At 40.9% G+C, this 14,461-nt stretch overlaps 1 protein-coding gene across 1 annotated transcript in view; it reads right to left on the bottom strand.

The window, feature by feature from the left end:
* The window catches only part of CPPED1 (calcineurin like phosphoesterase domain containing 1), a 39,277-nt gene extending 24,911 nt beyond the window's left edge, over positions 1–14,366 (bottom strand). The window contains exons 1-2 of the mRNA XM_021539835.2: positions 14,259–14,366; positions 4,149–4,367 (exon numbers count right to left, since the gene is read on the bottom strand). Of these exons, the coding sequence (XP_021395510.1) occupies positions 4,149–4,367; positions 14,259–14,322 (283 nt within the window). The 5' untranslated portion in view covers positions 14,323–14,366. The remainder of the gene's footprint in view (positions 1–4,148; positions 4,368–14,258) is intronic.
* Between the last annotated feature and the right edge of the window lie 95 nt (positions 14,367–14,461).

Below are 14,461 nucleotides of genomic sequence, written 5' to 3'. Positions count from 1 at the left end.
TTGAGGTATGAGGTGGAGAAGGAAGCACAACGGTCATGTTAAATTGGAACAGGGAGGACAAGCAAGAAAGAAGCTGAGGGAGTTTGCCCCAAGTTTGAAGGGCACTATCTGTGGAACAGACACCAGCCTCGTTGAACTTGAGTCAGGACTGGGGAAGAGCTCAGCTACTAAAGGTGAGATTTTGCTACAGACCACCCAAAAAGGGCAAATGAATGGATTAAGTCTCCTATGGGCAACTTGAAAAAGTCTCTGCATTGCCCTGGGTCTTATGGGATATGAACGTCCCTGACACCTGCTGACAGCAATCCAGGAGATCTGGAACCCAGGAGGCAGTCTGGGACAATCCCTGGACAGACCCAGCAGGCAGTCTGGGACAATCCCTGGACACAGATAGGCCAACCAGGGCCCACTCTCCTGGTCCTACTACTCACGAACATTGAAGTGCTGGGGGGTGTGTTAATCCTGGCAGCCTTGGCTGTAGCAGCCTCCAAGGTGGAGTTCAAGGTCCCAAGAGGAGCAGGAAAGGTAGAGAGCACATCTGGGGCCTTATGACAGCACACTGGCTTATTCAGGGATCAGCTACAGGATTCCGTGTGAGGCTGCTCTGAAAGCAAGAATTTGAGAGGATTGACAAGTGTTCAAAGACAAGGTCCTATGAACACAAGAATGGTCCTTCTGGATACTCAGGGAAGGCAGTGGGAGAGAGAAAAATGTAGGCTATAAGGAGAATGATCTGGTTAAATGAGGAACTCATGCCTGAGAACCAATGAAAAAAGGACATAAAAGGGAGTTGGAACCAAAGACATACTTGAAAGAAAGAATACTGAAAAAGTACCTGGGTATGCAGCGCTGCTGTCAGGAGAAGCACTCTGAGGGCTGCAACTAGCAGAAGGCAGCAAAAGCTTCAGCTGCTACTTTAGCCATAAAATAATAAAGAAAATAGAGCCCACTGCTGTGTGAGGCAGTGACAAGCAGAGCTTCCTTTGCCTCCCTGCACTGAAATGTTCTCCCAGAGCTGAGGAGCACAAGAAACACCAGGGACGGAACCAGAATCTCCTGTAAGTTTCAACCCAGGCCATCCCATGGGACTGATGGGATGAATCCAAGAGTACTGAGAGTGCTGGCTGATGTCACTGTGAGGCACTGCTCTATAAACATGGCTGTGGAGCTGGGATGTTGCAGTCTGGATGAGTAGAGAACAAGATGGATGAGGAATTGGCTGTTGGACTGAAACTGGACTGTTGGGCTCCGGGTATATTGGTAATGGAACAATATGGGAAGTTTTCATAAAACCAAACAGGAAGTTCCAACTTCATAGGAGAACAGTAACATTTTTAGAAATAAATTTCTAGATATTTCGAAAAATGCAAATAAACACATAATCTGATCAATATTATTTTACAGATTACCATTTTTGTCATACTAAATTATATTATACTCAATGCACACAAATACCTTCAGAAGGAAATCCTTCATTGTCATGGTGTATCCAAGTGTAAGCATGGAGTTCATAGAAATTATATTCAGTGAGATAGTTGCACTATAAGGTATCACTTAAAATTCTTCATGTGACTGTACCACAATATTAGTGTTACCAAGAATAGATATCCTATTCTGATTATGTAATCAAGAAAAACTTCTGGAAATAATATTCAGAGTACAAACTACTTTTAATCAGCAGCTAAATACCAAGATATGATTACTTCGTTGCTCTAATGACATCTGTAATGGATTCCAAGTGCTGTGCCTGATTGCTTCCCAGCTGATCAGGATTCTGTTCATCACTTCTAGCTGCTGGAATTCTGAGATTTCTTGGAGTTCCTCTGCAAAAGGCTTCAACACTGCTTCAGCTAAATGGCTATAGTGCCTGCTTTAAAACAGTCCATCAAAAACTCTACCCTCAGTACTCCATGATAAAATGTTTTAAGAGAAGAGAGGAAGATCTGCATTGCCCACTCGCTTTTTACTGACAGGAGTTGATTAAAAAGCTGTATGATCTCCCTGTCCTTTTAGGCAACTAGTCCAAGCCTGCTAATCCACAGGTATCTGCACCATAGAGCAATTCACTGTTATCTCTGTCATCAGTTTAGACAGAAAGACAAAGGGCTGTAAAATTGTAGTTTTATGTACAATTTAATGGTTAAATTGTACTTTATGTTTATCAATACACAGCAGAGCAAGCCATTTGTATAAACACAAAGGCAATAATGAAGTAATTGTTCCAGCTGAATATTCTACAATTCCTTTTAATAGTGCATTTCCTTAACCACTTTATATAACTACATGATAACACAGGCTTGAAAACTATTAACATAATTTCAATCACCAAGAAATTATTAGTGAAGTTAAAATATGGTGGCTCAAGTGAGGTAATCATAGAATCATTGAATCATTTAGCCTGGAAAATACCCTTAAGTTTACTGAGTAATGAACTGCTCTTTCTTGCAATTTCTTGGAAATTGCACGAGGCAGCTTCAAATATTTATACAAGGCACAGCACACCCAGCACACAATGTAGGTGATATCACCAGTACAAACCACTCAGCTTCTTTCACATGTCTGTTAACAAAATGAATAATGCTAATGTTTTGCAAAGCCCTGACAGGTTTGTATTTAAAACATTACCAAGTCTGAGACATACACTGGCAAAAGGGACAATAATGACACAGAGAACCACTGCTAGAAAAATTAAAACCCAACCAAATACCAGAAGTACCACACACAAGACTTACTGTATCCAGCCATTCAGTCCCCAGTGGAAGTCAGAAGATTGCTGGCTCTCTAGTTCACACTTAAACTCTATCAACAGAGAAGCCTTAACATAATGTTGTTTGAAGTCAAAAGAGACAAAAGGACTCAAAACTTTGCACTGTTTTAAGAGTATTTGAGAAATATCCAGGTAAACAGAAACTAATTTAGCCTCCTGATTTATTTAAATTTTTAGAGTGAAAGATCACTTTCAAAAGGATGTATAACATTTATTATTGATCCTGACTTTTCTTTCTCTTACAATGGATACTGACACCAAAATATCTGGAACACCTACACAAATTAGAAGTCTTAATTATTTATTAAAACTCTGCTATAGGAAGATTATTCCAAAATTTATGGAAGCATGTAAGCCAATAAAACTGCATCATGGCATACTTTATGATCAAGCTACTGAGGTGTTACGCAGTAGATTCAATCTTAAAGCTTAAATCTGTTGTTTTTTACACTTTCCCACTCTTTCAGCAAAACTGTGTTCTGATCAAAAGAAAGCCTACAAATACTGTCAATCAATTTGACAGCTAAAGTCTTAAAATTAACATTGTGGGACACTGAAGGAATTAGTGAAAGGTCTCCAACATGCTTGCAGCCCTGCTGTGTGAGCAGGGGCTGGGAAGCAGCTCCTGAGGTGCAGGTGGAGGGTGAAGCAGAGTGGAGCACAAGGCACAGGATGTTTGCAGGATCCCTGGGTGGATTGTGGTGCTGCCAGTGACAGAGCCAGGGCTGTCTGCAGCTCTGCTGCTTATCAGGGCTAACAAATGTGGGACACGGTGCTTAGATCTGCTTTCCAGACCACTTCTCAGCAGGTAACACCACTTCTAATTTCACTTCCACGAAAAGTACTTATCTTTCTTGTAACTCACCTTTCTTGATTGTTGTTCTTCCTCTCAGTGTACAAAGAAACACACTGAGCTCAGAGTCCCACAGCCACCGGACAGAGTTGCTAGAGCTTGAACTCACTGACCTCTAGCATTTAAAAAACTTAAATATTTGAATATATTAAGCACTAGAAATCTAGAGAATTCTCTGAGCCTTACTCACTTTAGCTACTCAAAAAGCCATATCTAGTTTTTGCTATTTTCTTGGCATTAGTTTTCCCCAGTGGCTAGAGCCCCTCCTTGTCATCTCAAAGCAAGCAATTAATTAATGAACGTACAGCCTTAAGATGAATGCTACACAAAGTCAGATGAAAAATGCAGAATATCTCAAGAATCATCTACAAACCACAGGGTTTTTTTCCCCAAAATACCAAAACAGGAACTAATACTAATGATACTTACGAAAGGCTCTTTTGAAGTTAAGTAAATTAGCCTTATTGCCAATCAGAAATATAAAAAAATGGAATGACCACCTCCATTCTGCACTTTTAACTGCCTTACCTGGCATTCCATGGACAAGGTCTCCACACAGCACAAAGAACTTGGGTTTAGGCTTTAGTTTGTTAATGGCCTGCACTGCTTGCTCTGCTAATTTAATTTCTTCTCCCCATTCATCATCTCCATTATTAGTGTCTCCATGTGTCCAAGCTTTCATCAGTCCAAACTGAGGATCTGCTCCTTGGATGAAGTAGAAGGGCCCCTTCCATTGGTACTCAGCATCTAAGAAAAAAAATAAGGAAAAAAAACCAAACCAGTAGAGACACTTAATAGAGAATAAGAGTTTCCATGCATCATTGATTGTTCTTCAGTAGGTTGACACTGCTTTAATGCACGTACAGAATTCTATACTCATTCATACACGACAAATATAAAGGCAGAAGTACAAAATTTTCCTCTAATATATAGCTGTAGAAAAAAAATATATTAATCTAATTATAATACATAGTAATTACAGACTGATTAGAGAAGTATGTGAAGAATTCAGCAAATAGTGCTGGAAATTACAAGACTACAACACAGCACAAGTGTGTAACATTAGATTTCAGTTGACTCTTTTAGGATTCCAATTATTGCTTCTTTAATTAAGAAGCTAAAACATACATAGGTTTCACATTTTATGGTTCCAGTAGACTTTTTCTTAAATTATTAAGGAGTTAGATGCTTTTTGTTCTCATAGTTTTAGAGAAAAGTTGGATGCAGCACATTCTGTGGAGCCAGAACTGAAACCACTCAAGAGGACCAAGGTCAGCAAACACCAAACCCAGCAACATCAGAATCATCAGCAACAATGAAAATCCAAATTTACTGCTGCCACGATTGCTCCCAAGACCTATGACAAAAAGGTGAGAACTCAGAAACAAATTTCCATTGATAGAGTCAGCATAGGCAGAGGGTAGGACAGAATCTTTACTGGTACAAATTTTGTATACTTCTTTCTCCAGTATTGTAATACCAAATACAACAAAGAAAGGGTGACATATATGACTGCAAGCCCATTTGCAAGAAAAAAATCTCAACACTGGGCAAATAAAACAACAGTTGATTACAAATTAAAAAAAAAAAAAAGGGTAGTATGTTTCCTACACTTACATCTCAAGATGGAAGTACAAACACAAGTACACTGTGTTTTCTCCAGCTGTCTATATGCATTCATTTGCAACCTGAATATTTTAGTTTTGACAGCTCTATACATTTACTGTTATTGGAGGTTTTTAAACAGCATTTAAACTGTTAAAAACTCACAAACTACATCCAGCTACAGTTGAATCTAAAAATAAAAGATACAAATTATTTAAAATTGAAATATAATCGTTGAATATACTCTCATATAATGTCAGTCAGATCTGAAATCCATTTTGATGCAAAACTGGTCTTCTAGTAACAGTAGAGAAGAAGCATGTTCAACTCATGGATGTACTTTTGATTTCCTTCCACAAGCTCTAGAACTGAAGCTTCACACTCTGCAAGAAGGGGAGTGTGTTTCTTCCAAGCAAGGTTAGAAAACAGAGTTCAGAATTCATTTCTGGCACCATGGATATGGATAGGCTGGAGTGAGGGATGAGGAATGTAGGCAACTCCCGGAAGCTGCTTGGAATTGTCATCTGTTGCTATGGCATCAGATCGTTTTTCCAAATGAAAGCCTCTGTACTTTACTTAAACTAACATTTCATTTCTAAACAAAATTATTTATATACCAGCACTGACTTAATCTAAATAATAATCATGTATTTTATAGACAGAAACTTCTAGCCACTCATTGGCTTTTAATTCTGAAATAAAATTTACTCTTCAAGTTACACAACTGTTCAGAGAAGTGAAATGATCTATCAATCCATGAGTTTGCAGTATAAGCCTTATGGAACCACTTGAATGCCAAAAATAATTTAGGTTTTTATTTTATAACTTGCATAAAAAATACAATTGCCGTAAAAGCAGCTTACATGATGCAGTAAAGGCACTGTTTGTGCAGAGAAATCAGGTTACAGTTTTTATAGGCAGAAAGTTATAGTAGAAAAAATCAGTTAAGGAAGCTTGCATCAGAAGCCCTTTATGACCTCTACAAAACGAAAGTGAATAAAAGAAATGTCTGGAACAGGAACTTGGTTTGGAGGAATGGCACAATTTATTCATTAAATGGGGAAAAAAGATCTAACCTTTGAACTAAATAGCAGGCCTACCAATACCATTCCCTTTTCCAGCAACCTGATAGACAGTACTGATAAATCAATGCTGAGCAAAATCTACTTGTTTTGCATTGTTTAATCTGAAGCCAGTATTTTTACCATAGTAGCCTAAGTAAAATATAGTTACATTTCTTTATTTTTACAGAGACTACTTAGAAAAAGAGCTAGCATTTGCTTTTAAAGACTGTGTTTCAAGTATGGACAGACTGTGCTATCCTTTCAGAGCCCCAGCAATGGTGCGTGGTGGGCACAGGCAGCTGCAGCACCTGGAGCAGTCCAGGCTGGATGGCACAGGCAGCAGGGCTGGCCCAGGTCCCAGGAACTTCAGGTAGAACACTTCAGCATACACAGGTCTGGCAAGCAATGCACTCTCAGGGAGCAGGTGGGAAAGCCAGACTAGGGGTTATTCTAATACATGTTTCAGGGTTATTTTATTTTCCTGACCTATATTCATGCCAATACAGTAACTCTCTAGGTTTTAAGTACCTGACTGTTCCTAAGACTGTGCACAGATGCTCTGGTTTGAGTGGGTGAGTGATGGTCATGTGAGGCAAAGAGAGAGACTGATAAGATGAATTTCAAAAGAGAAGTTCAGTACACAGACAGAATCAAGAAATGGCAGAAGAAAGGAGAAACAGAAGATGCAGGGGTGGAGGTGGTGAAGAGTGGGGAGAAAAGGAAGGAGATCGGAGGTGAAAAAAGAAAGGAACTGAAAATGATGCAAAGGTATGTGCTATATTCTCCTGTAGGAAAGAAAAAGATAAAATGAAGAAAGTGAAGCAGGGATATCAGAAGAGAGCCAGGAATCAGGGCTACATGGATAACATTTACTTAAAATGTTAGTTCAATTAACTGGTCTTAGTCAAATAATTCAGTCAATAGCTATTTCTGTGGTATTCAATAACTCATCAGATATTTACAAAAATAACAGGAAGGCTGAATAAATATTTTCTACCTTTGTCTTATTATTTGATCACTCTAATCAGAAACATTAAAAACAAATAACCTTAGTACTTAAACCAAATTCCATTAGCTTACTATTTATCAATTGTTATTCACTGTTTTTTTTTCCCATGAAACAAAAGTATATGGGAACAAAATAAAGTTAGGACACTGTTTAAACTTACAACTTAACTTTTTCCTTAAAATAGGGAATGTGCTTTAATTACTGCAAAGTACTATAAATATAAAAACAGAATATCATGATTAGAATTGCATAAGTACACCACTGGTGTGAACTTGCACCTGGCACCAATCTTAAGCCTGTTTTGAATTCAGTTAATCCAGGAAGTAACTCTTGAGTGTCCTCACTGGTCTGTCTTCAGAGTTGTTTTTGCAAGTTTTTCCTCTTCTTTGCAAGCCGTGACAGTAGTCAGCTAAAGTTGCAAGTGTTGCTACTAGTGCAGTTTCACTAATTCTGGCCTGCATGAGCACTCTTCCAACAAGCCAATATGGTAAGAGGGTGGCAACAAGAAACAGCTGGAAAAAGCATCTTCCACTACCACAGATGGACCCAGAAGTCTTCTGCCTTACAATGACATGGTAATGGACCCTGTTCAGATCATTATTCTGTACCCTCCTTTTCTCCCTCACCATCTGCTTCTTAATTTCTTGATTCAGCTACCCACAGAACAGGTACTGTGACCAAGCAAATAAATCTCGTCTTCCCTATAAGTCAGGCCCCGCAAGGCCCTGTTTGAACCCCTTCTCTGGTCTTTGCACTGGATCTCAAGAACAGTGCTCAGGGAGATCCTTCTGCTCCCATGCTGGGGTCTGTCCAAGCCTGGCAGAGGGGAACTAACAAACACCACTGGGCACAAGTGGTGGGAGGGCCAACTGCTGCTTCTGCAGCAATCCTCTAGTCATGATCCAAGTCCCAGCTGCTGCTTCCAAAGGTTTCAGTCAAATAACGTGTGCAATGGCTATCATCCCTTCATATGTAGCAAATGACTTCTGTGGGAATAAAAGTAAAGACATTCTTCTCACTAGGAGTTTAAATTTTCAAGCCTTTAGATGAGCTATTTTGTTGTATTTGATGAAGTGCACGCTAGGTAAAGTGACAGAAGATTAGGATTCAATTAATATTTTTTTCTGTCCTCTCCCTTCCATCACAAAATTGAATGAAGCTGAGAATGCCTGAAAATTGGCTCTTCATCCGTACAGACATTGAAGGTGTTTGTGAATCTCAAAATTTACCATAACAATATGAAAACACAAATGCAGAACAAAGTTGAGACTTCTCTGATAACTGATGCACATGTGGTTTCCACTTCTGAAGGACAAATGATGTCTGTGGACCTGCTCTTACACACCAAGCAACAGAAAACTCCTATTTCAAAGCAGTTTTGGTTCCAGATCTCCTTAAAAGCACAGCTGATCGCCACTGAAGAAGTCCAACTTCTGAACATGTTGTTATGCCTCAGTTTCAATAGTTTCCTTCTCTTTTTCTGCTCCCATGAATGCCAAAGTACAGACAGAGGATCAATGAGCTGTATTTTTAGTAGCACTGGCTGAAAAACAGTGCCAGCTTCTAATTTTATCTAAGGATTAATTCTATGAAGGACTGAAGAAGTCAGCAGCAACTCACCAGAGAAAACCTCAGCCATGTATTATGATCACAGGCAAAAAAATACTTCAAGGACTTAAGTGGGATTTCAGCTGAATCTCCCAACTTCTAAAGGACAATAGCTAATTTCTTGTTGTGCCTCCATTTCTTCCCCTTTTGCTTTTCCTAGTTTCACCTCCCTTTTCTCGCCCCATCTCCAAGGATCACCAACACATCTATTGAGATTGCTCACAAAAACTACTGGCCTCTGCCAGGCACATAGGATTGTGGATCCTGGTGGGATTTCCAGTATTTTTCTGGTGGCATTTTTTATAAGTACTTTGGTTGGGTTCAACAATACATTGGTGTTCTTCCTCCTCTACACTCTGCAGAATTTAATGGAAACAAATCAGTTATAGAAAGTTACTCCTGTCCATAATCTCTCTTTGGACACTACTATACCAGAGCAGTTTGGATGTGGACACATGTCCAGTGCCTGCTCAGTCCACCACGGGCAGTATGAATACGAAAATGCCCTCATTGTCACGTTGGGTTTGACAGAAGAATCAATACCACTTCTCTGAAAATCAGAGCACAGCAGAGGGACATGGTTCCTTGCCCTGAGTTGTCTCTTCCTACAAAGTGTGCCTGTGATTCTTTTTCTGAGTATAATTGAAAAGGAAGCACAACCTTGGTTTTCCAAAGAAGGTCTATGCAGGAAGGAAAATGGAATCTCTTAAATGAAGTCAGTATGTACACATGATAGACAACATAAACAGCAACAATTTGTTTCCATCACTCTCAGTCCTGAAATAGCTTGAAAACCAATAAAGGAATTGTGCTATATTTTTAATAATTTCTTGTTATATATTTTAACATATAAATATATAATATAAATATTTTATATTATCAGTAGAAGTGGCTTAGAAAATTCATTATTTTTGTATGCCTAAATACAAAAGATTTCAGTCTAAAGAAATATGCAAGTCTTTCAGCTGTTTTTTTTTTCCATGTGTACCTGGAAGTCTACCAAGAGATATGACTACTGAAGGTTCTGTTGAATGACCAAGGCAACCTGTCATTAATTATGCCATTTTAAGTTCCAGGTGAAAAAAACTCTTCAAAACAGGTATTAAAATACATTTTCAGAGAGACAAAAAAAATAACCTTTTAAAGGGTAATTATTAGAAACTTTGTACTACAAAAATGCTGTCAGTAGAAACACTAAATGATAGAATGTGGTTTCTCAAATAAATGAGACAGTGCTACTGTTATCAAAAGACATACTTTTAAACTTCTTAGATAACTATGAAGGTAAGAAATGCCCCCTCAGACACAGTTTATTTGTACTGAGGGCTACAGAAGCTAAATTCTAGTCATGCCTTATGCCCACCCCCAAATTTAACATGTAAACTCATTACAAAAACTTTACAGCCCAGAACTGTAGGTGTGAAGGGGGGTGGTTTGCATAATGACAAGGTGAAGTCACAGAAAGTTTCTCAAAACCCACGTAAAAATTTCCCTAATCCATATGAGAGATGGAGACAGTACTGGGAATGGAATATGCAAGCTGGGAAGCAGTTCTGATCAGTGCTCAAAAATATTACTGTTGAAGAGCTCTAGAACAGTAATCATAATGTGCCAAGATCTAACACTCTTCTGAAAGCAAGAAATCAACTGCGGTTGTATTTAATTTCAAAGGAAGGCGAATTATATATAATTATGATGCTTTTAAAAAGTGCAAAAATCCTTGAAGGCAGCATGGAAACTACTCAAAGACACTATCCCAGAGGCTCAGACCATATGCACAGCATTTAATAAGGACTTCAGGAAGACCAAAAAGAATCCAGAGTGTCTAAACTACTTAAGTAATAGCAAAAAGGAGGCTAGTAAGAGCAGGTCAGCATCCTTTGAAAAGCTAAAGCCTTCAAATAAAAAAAAAAAAACAGGAAAGATTTTATACACTGAAAGGTTTGGTACTGAAGGCCTAGAAGTCAGGGTAAAAAAAGTGAGGAACTGGAAACAGCATAAAACTGAGAATTAATAAAGCACTTTGTACAGGAATTAGGAGCAGGTAGTCACATGTATCATGAGGGAACTTGTGAAGCTCTAATGCAATAATTCCTCCTGACCGCACATCAGATCTGTCTGAAATCAAAGTATCAGTAGATGATTCAACAAATAGACACAGGCACTAACAAACCACTCAGATTAGGTGGCATCCATAGAATTCCTCAAAAGTGAAAATCAGCAAACTTCTGGGGAGTTATCCTTAAACCTGCCCTTGCACCAGGAACAGGGAGGTGGTCACCATTACATCTACATTTAAAGGCATTTCCTGAGCCATCTGGTAACAACTGACTATAAAAGTGGCATCTGTACAGACAAGTGAAACACAAAACAAGTAAGCACCTTCTGTGTTTACTGATTCTTCAGAAAGAGTACTCAACAGCTTTTACAGGGACAAGGGAGATCCATTTGATCCCATCTCCATGAGACATCTAACAGCTACTCACCAAAGACTCTTATGGAAGCCAAGCTGTCTGGAAATAGGAAATGAAGCCCTTGCATGCACAGAAAACTGCTAAGAAAAACAAAAATGGACAAGACACCCAGATGCCACCTGGATCTGTACTGGGACCAGTATACTGTTCAACAAACTCAAAACAATCAGTCACAGCAACTGAACAGTGAGGATGTGGAATTTGCTAAAATTAAGCCATTTGGCAGCATGAGAATCAGGCCTGGTTCTGAAGAGCTGAGGAGAGACTTCCTATGCAGTGAGTGTTCAAAAAAGGATGAACTTTGTGCAAAAAAGTGAAGCATAGTGCACATGGGGAAAACACCACCAACTTAATAAGATTTTTACCAAGTGCTACTAAGAAGTCACCTCAACATTAAAAAATGGCAAAAAATCTGAGATTGGAAAGGAATAGAGAACAGAGCAAAATTGAAATATGAGAAGTAATTGAATAAACTTTGAGAGTATGTAAAAGATTGGCGGGGGAGGCATGACAAAGGAACAGAAAATCACATGTGGAACTGAGACTCTGAAGATGCAATACTAGTTATTTGCCTGTTCCACATAAAGATTTTGGAACCATCAACTAAAACTAGCAAAAGACAGGTTCAAACAGACACTTCTCAACCAGTTAAACTGACAGAACTATCACTTGTTTAGTTACTTGAAAAAAGTGTTCCACCACTTTCACATGAATTCTTTGCACAGTATGCTACTGACATACTCAGGAAAAAAAAACCCCAAAAAACACCAAAAATACAAAACAAAATAACTCCCTGACTTCTGGAGAGAAGTGGTGAAGACAGCACTTGCCCAAACATATGGTCCTGTTTCTTCACTTAAATACTAATAGAAGGAGTAGACAGCTGAAGCAAAATTTCACACAGGCAGAAAAGAGATAATTTATTTTACAAAGTAAAGCCAAACCATACAAAGGTCTATTGCCCATCAGGTAGGGCATTTATACACTGTTTACTACTGTGCCTCATTGATTATGTGGAATTTCAATCCCTCACCTCAAGCTCCTCATGCACATGTCCCACATGAAGGGCAGATAAGAGTAGGTTACAGGTATAACCTCCACGTTATGTAAAAACAGACTGAACAATTTATCAGTAGGGAAGAGGAACTTTGCAAAAAGTGTAAGAAGAAGGAAGGAAATTTAGCTCTCAATAGTGGCTTTCAAATTTTAAAAGGAAACAGTGTGCCAAGCCACAGCAGTGGCAGTAAATGTGGATACATGTTTAACAGAAGTGAAACCTTAAGACTGAGAAAAGCAACAAAATGGAGATAACTGATTTTTGTCTTAAACTGCATGAAAATTTGCCTGAGTTTTAACAGCCCTTGGTTCTCTTTTTTCCTAATAATTTAGTCACTAAAGTATTGTGTTGAACTTTGGCCTCTTAAGAAAGACCCAAGTAAATTATTTACAACAATACTGCACCCAAAGATGGTAGCTGGACTATGATAGCCTAACAAATCCTGAACAAGGTTAAAAGCAACCAACTGGTAAGAAAAATCTTAACTAATATTTAAAGAACTCCAAACAAGGATGCTTCAGGAGGAAGAAGCATACTTGGGAACAGATTCCCAAATTATGTTTTCTTCCATGTTTAAGGAAATTTTCAAGAAGGAGTTAGATACAGCTTTTATTCAGAAACTTTTACACTGCTGTTGAACACTCCTTTTGTCAAAATTTCACTATATAGTTGATTTAACTAGGTGGCTTGTCTGCCATCTGTCCCCTCAGCAAATGCTAGGCATTCTGTTCCAAACAAACCAGACCATCTGCAATTAATAGGTTGCCAGAATGGCGGTATACATATACTTCACATGCTCTGAGTTGGTGATTTTTCTTTATTTGGCAACAAGCAAAGCCAAATATTTCCAGTGCAACCCAAGAAAAGACCACAAAATTGATGGGATGAAATAGCCTTGCTGACCTCACCAAACCAATACAATTTGAAATTCATAAATACAGAGAAATAGAATACCTTCTACACATGACCATAGAAAATGATTTCTTAACACAGCTGTGTCCCTGAAAAACCCCAGCACACTGTAGAACCTCTATCCTTGGGCGAATTTTACAAAGAGGTGCATACACTGAGATGTTCAACGAGTTAAATGTGCGCCTCTGGGTCCAGCTGCAAGCAAGAACCAGCAGTCACCGACGGCTGCCACCTTTGGCTCGGCCTCGTCTCCTTCTGTACCTGGTGGGTGTGGAAGCAGGTCTGCCTTGGCTGGCTTCAGCCCAGGGTTCGCCGGCTGCTCCTGCACGGCGGGTAAGGGCCAGGGGAGCACCTGTGCTGCTGACCGGAGCGGGCTGAGCGCCCCGGGGAAAGCAGCATCTTACCAAGCTGCGAACCACCCTACGGCTGCCTTTGGTCTGAGCACCAAGAGTGACCCAGGGGTAACCTGTTAGGTCACCCCTACAGGTACAAACACAGGGCAGCACAGTGCTGGCACCAACAGCTTCACAGGCTATCGAGACCCGGTTCAGCAGCACAGGTATTTTAAAACGAATCCGGTGCTGGACACTGCTGGCGTCTTCACGGGAGCCAAAGCGTGGGGACAAATCTGGGCGGCTCCGGGCGCGCCCCGGCACAGCGGGGGCAGCGGGGCGGCCACAGCTCCGTCCGTCCGCGCTGCGGCCGCCGGTGCCCCCGTGTGCCCCGCTCCCCGGCCGCGGCCCGCCGGCACACGGCCCAGGCCCCGGCGCTCCACACCTCCCTCTCCGGGCGGCAGCTCCTCCCGCCGCCGGGGAAGCCCGGGGCCTCCCTCCGCACGCCCCTCCCGCCCGGCAGCGCGGCGGGGAAGAGCCGCAGGAGACGGCGCGGCTCGGCCGGCGCTCCCCGTACCTGGGCGGAAGGCGGTCAGAGTCCTGCCGCGGGCTCTCAGGAACACGCTCCCCGCCGCCGCCATCGCCCCGGCCCGCGCGGCCGCCGCCACCGCCGGGCCCGGCCGCCGAGGGGGCGGCACCGCCTCCGCCGGGGGCGGCGCCTGGCGCGGGCGGCCCCGGCTCGCTCCCGGGCCGGGCGCTGCGGCCGCGCTGGAGGCTGCG

The sequence above is a fragment of the Lonchura striata genome, chromosome 16 (assembly GCF_046129695.1).
Source record: "Lonchura striata isolate bLonStr1 chromosome 16, bLonStr1.mat, whole genome shotgun sequence".
Taxonomy (NCBI): domain Eukaryota; kingdom Metazoa; phylum Chordata; class Aves; order Passeriformes; family Estrildidae; genus Lonchura; species Lonchura striata.
The sequence above is the reverse complement of the archived record's forward strand: the minus strand, read 5'-3'. Positions and strand labels throughout refer to the sequence as shown.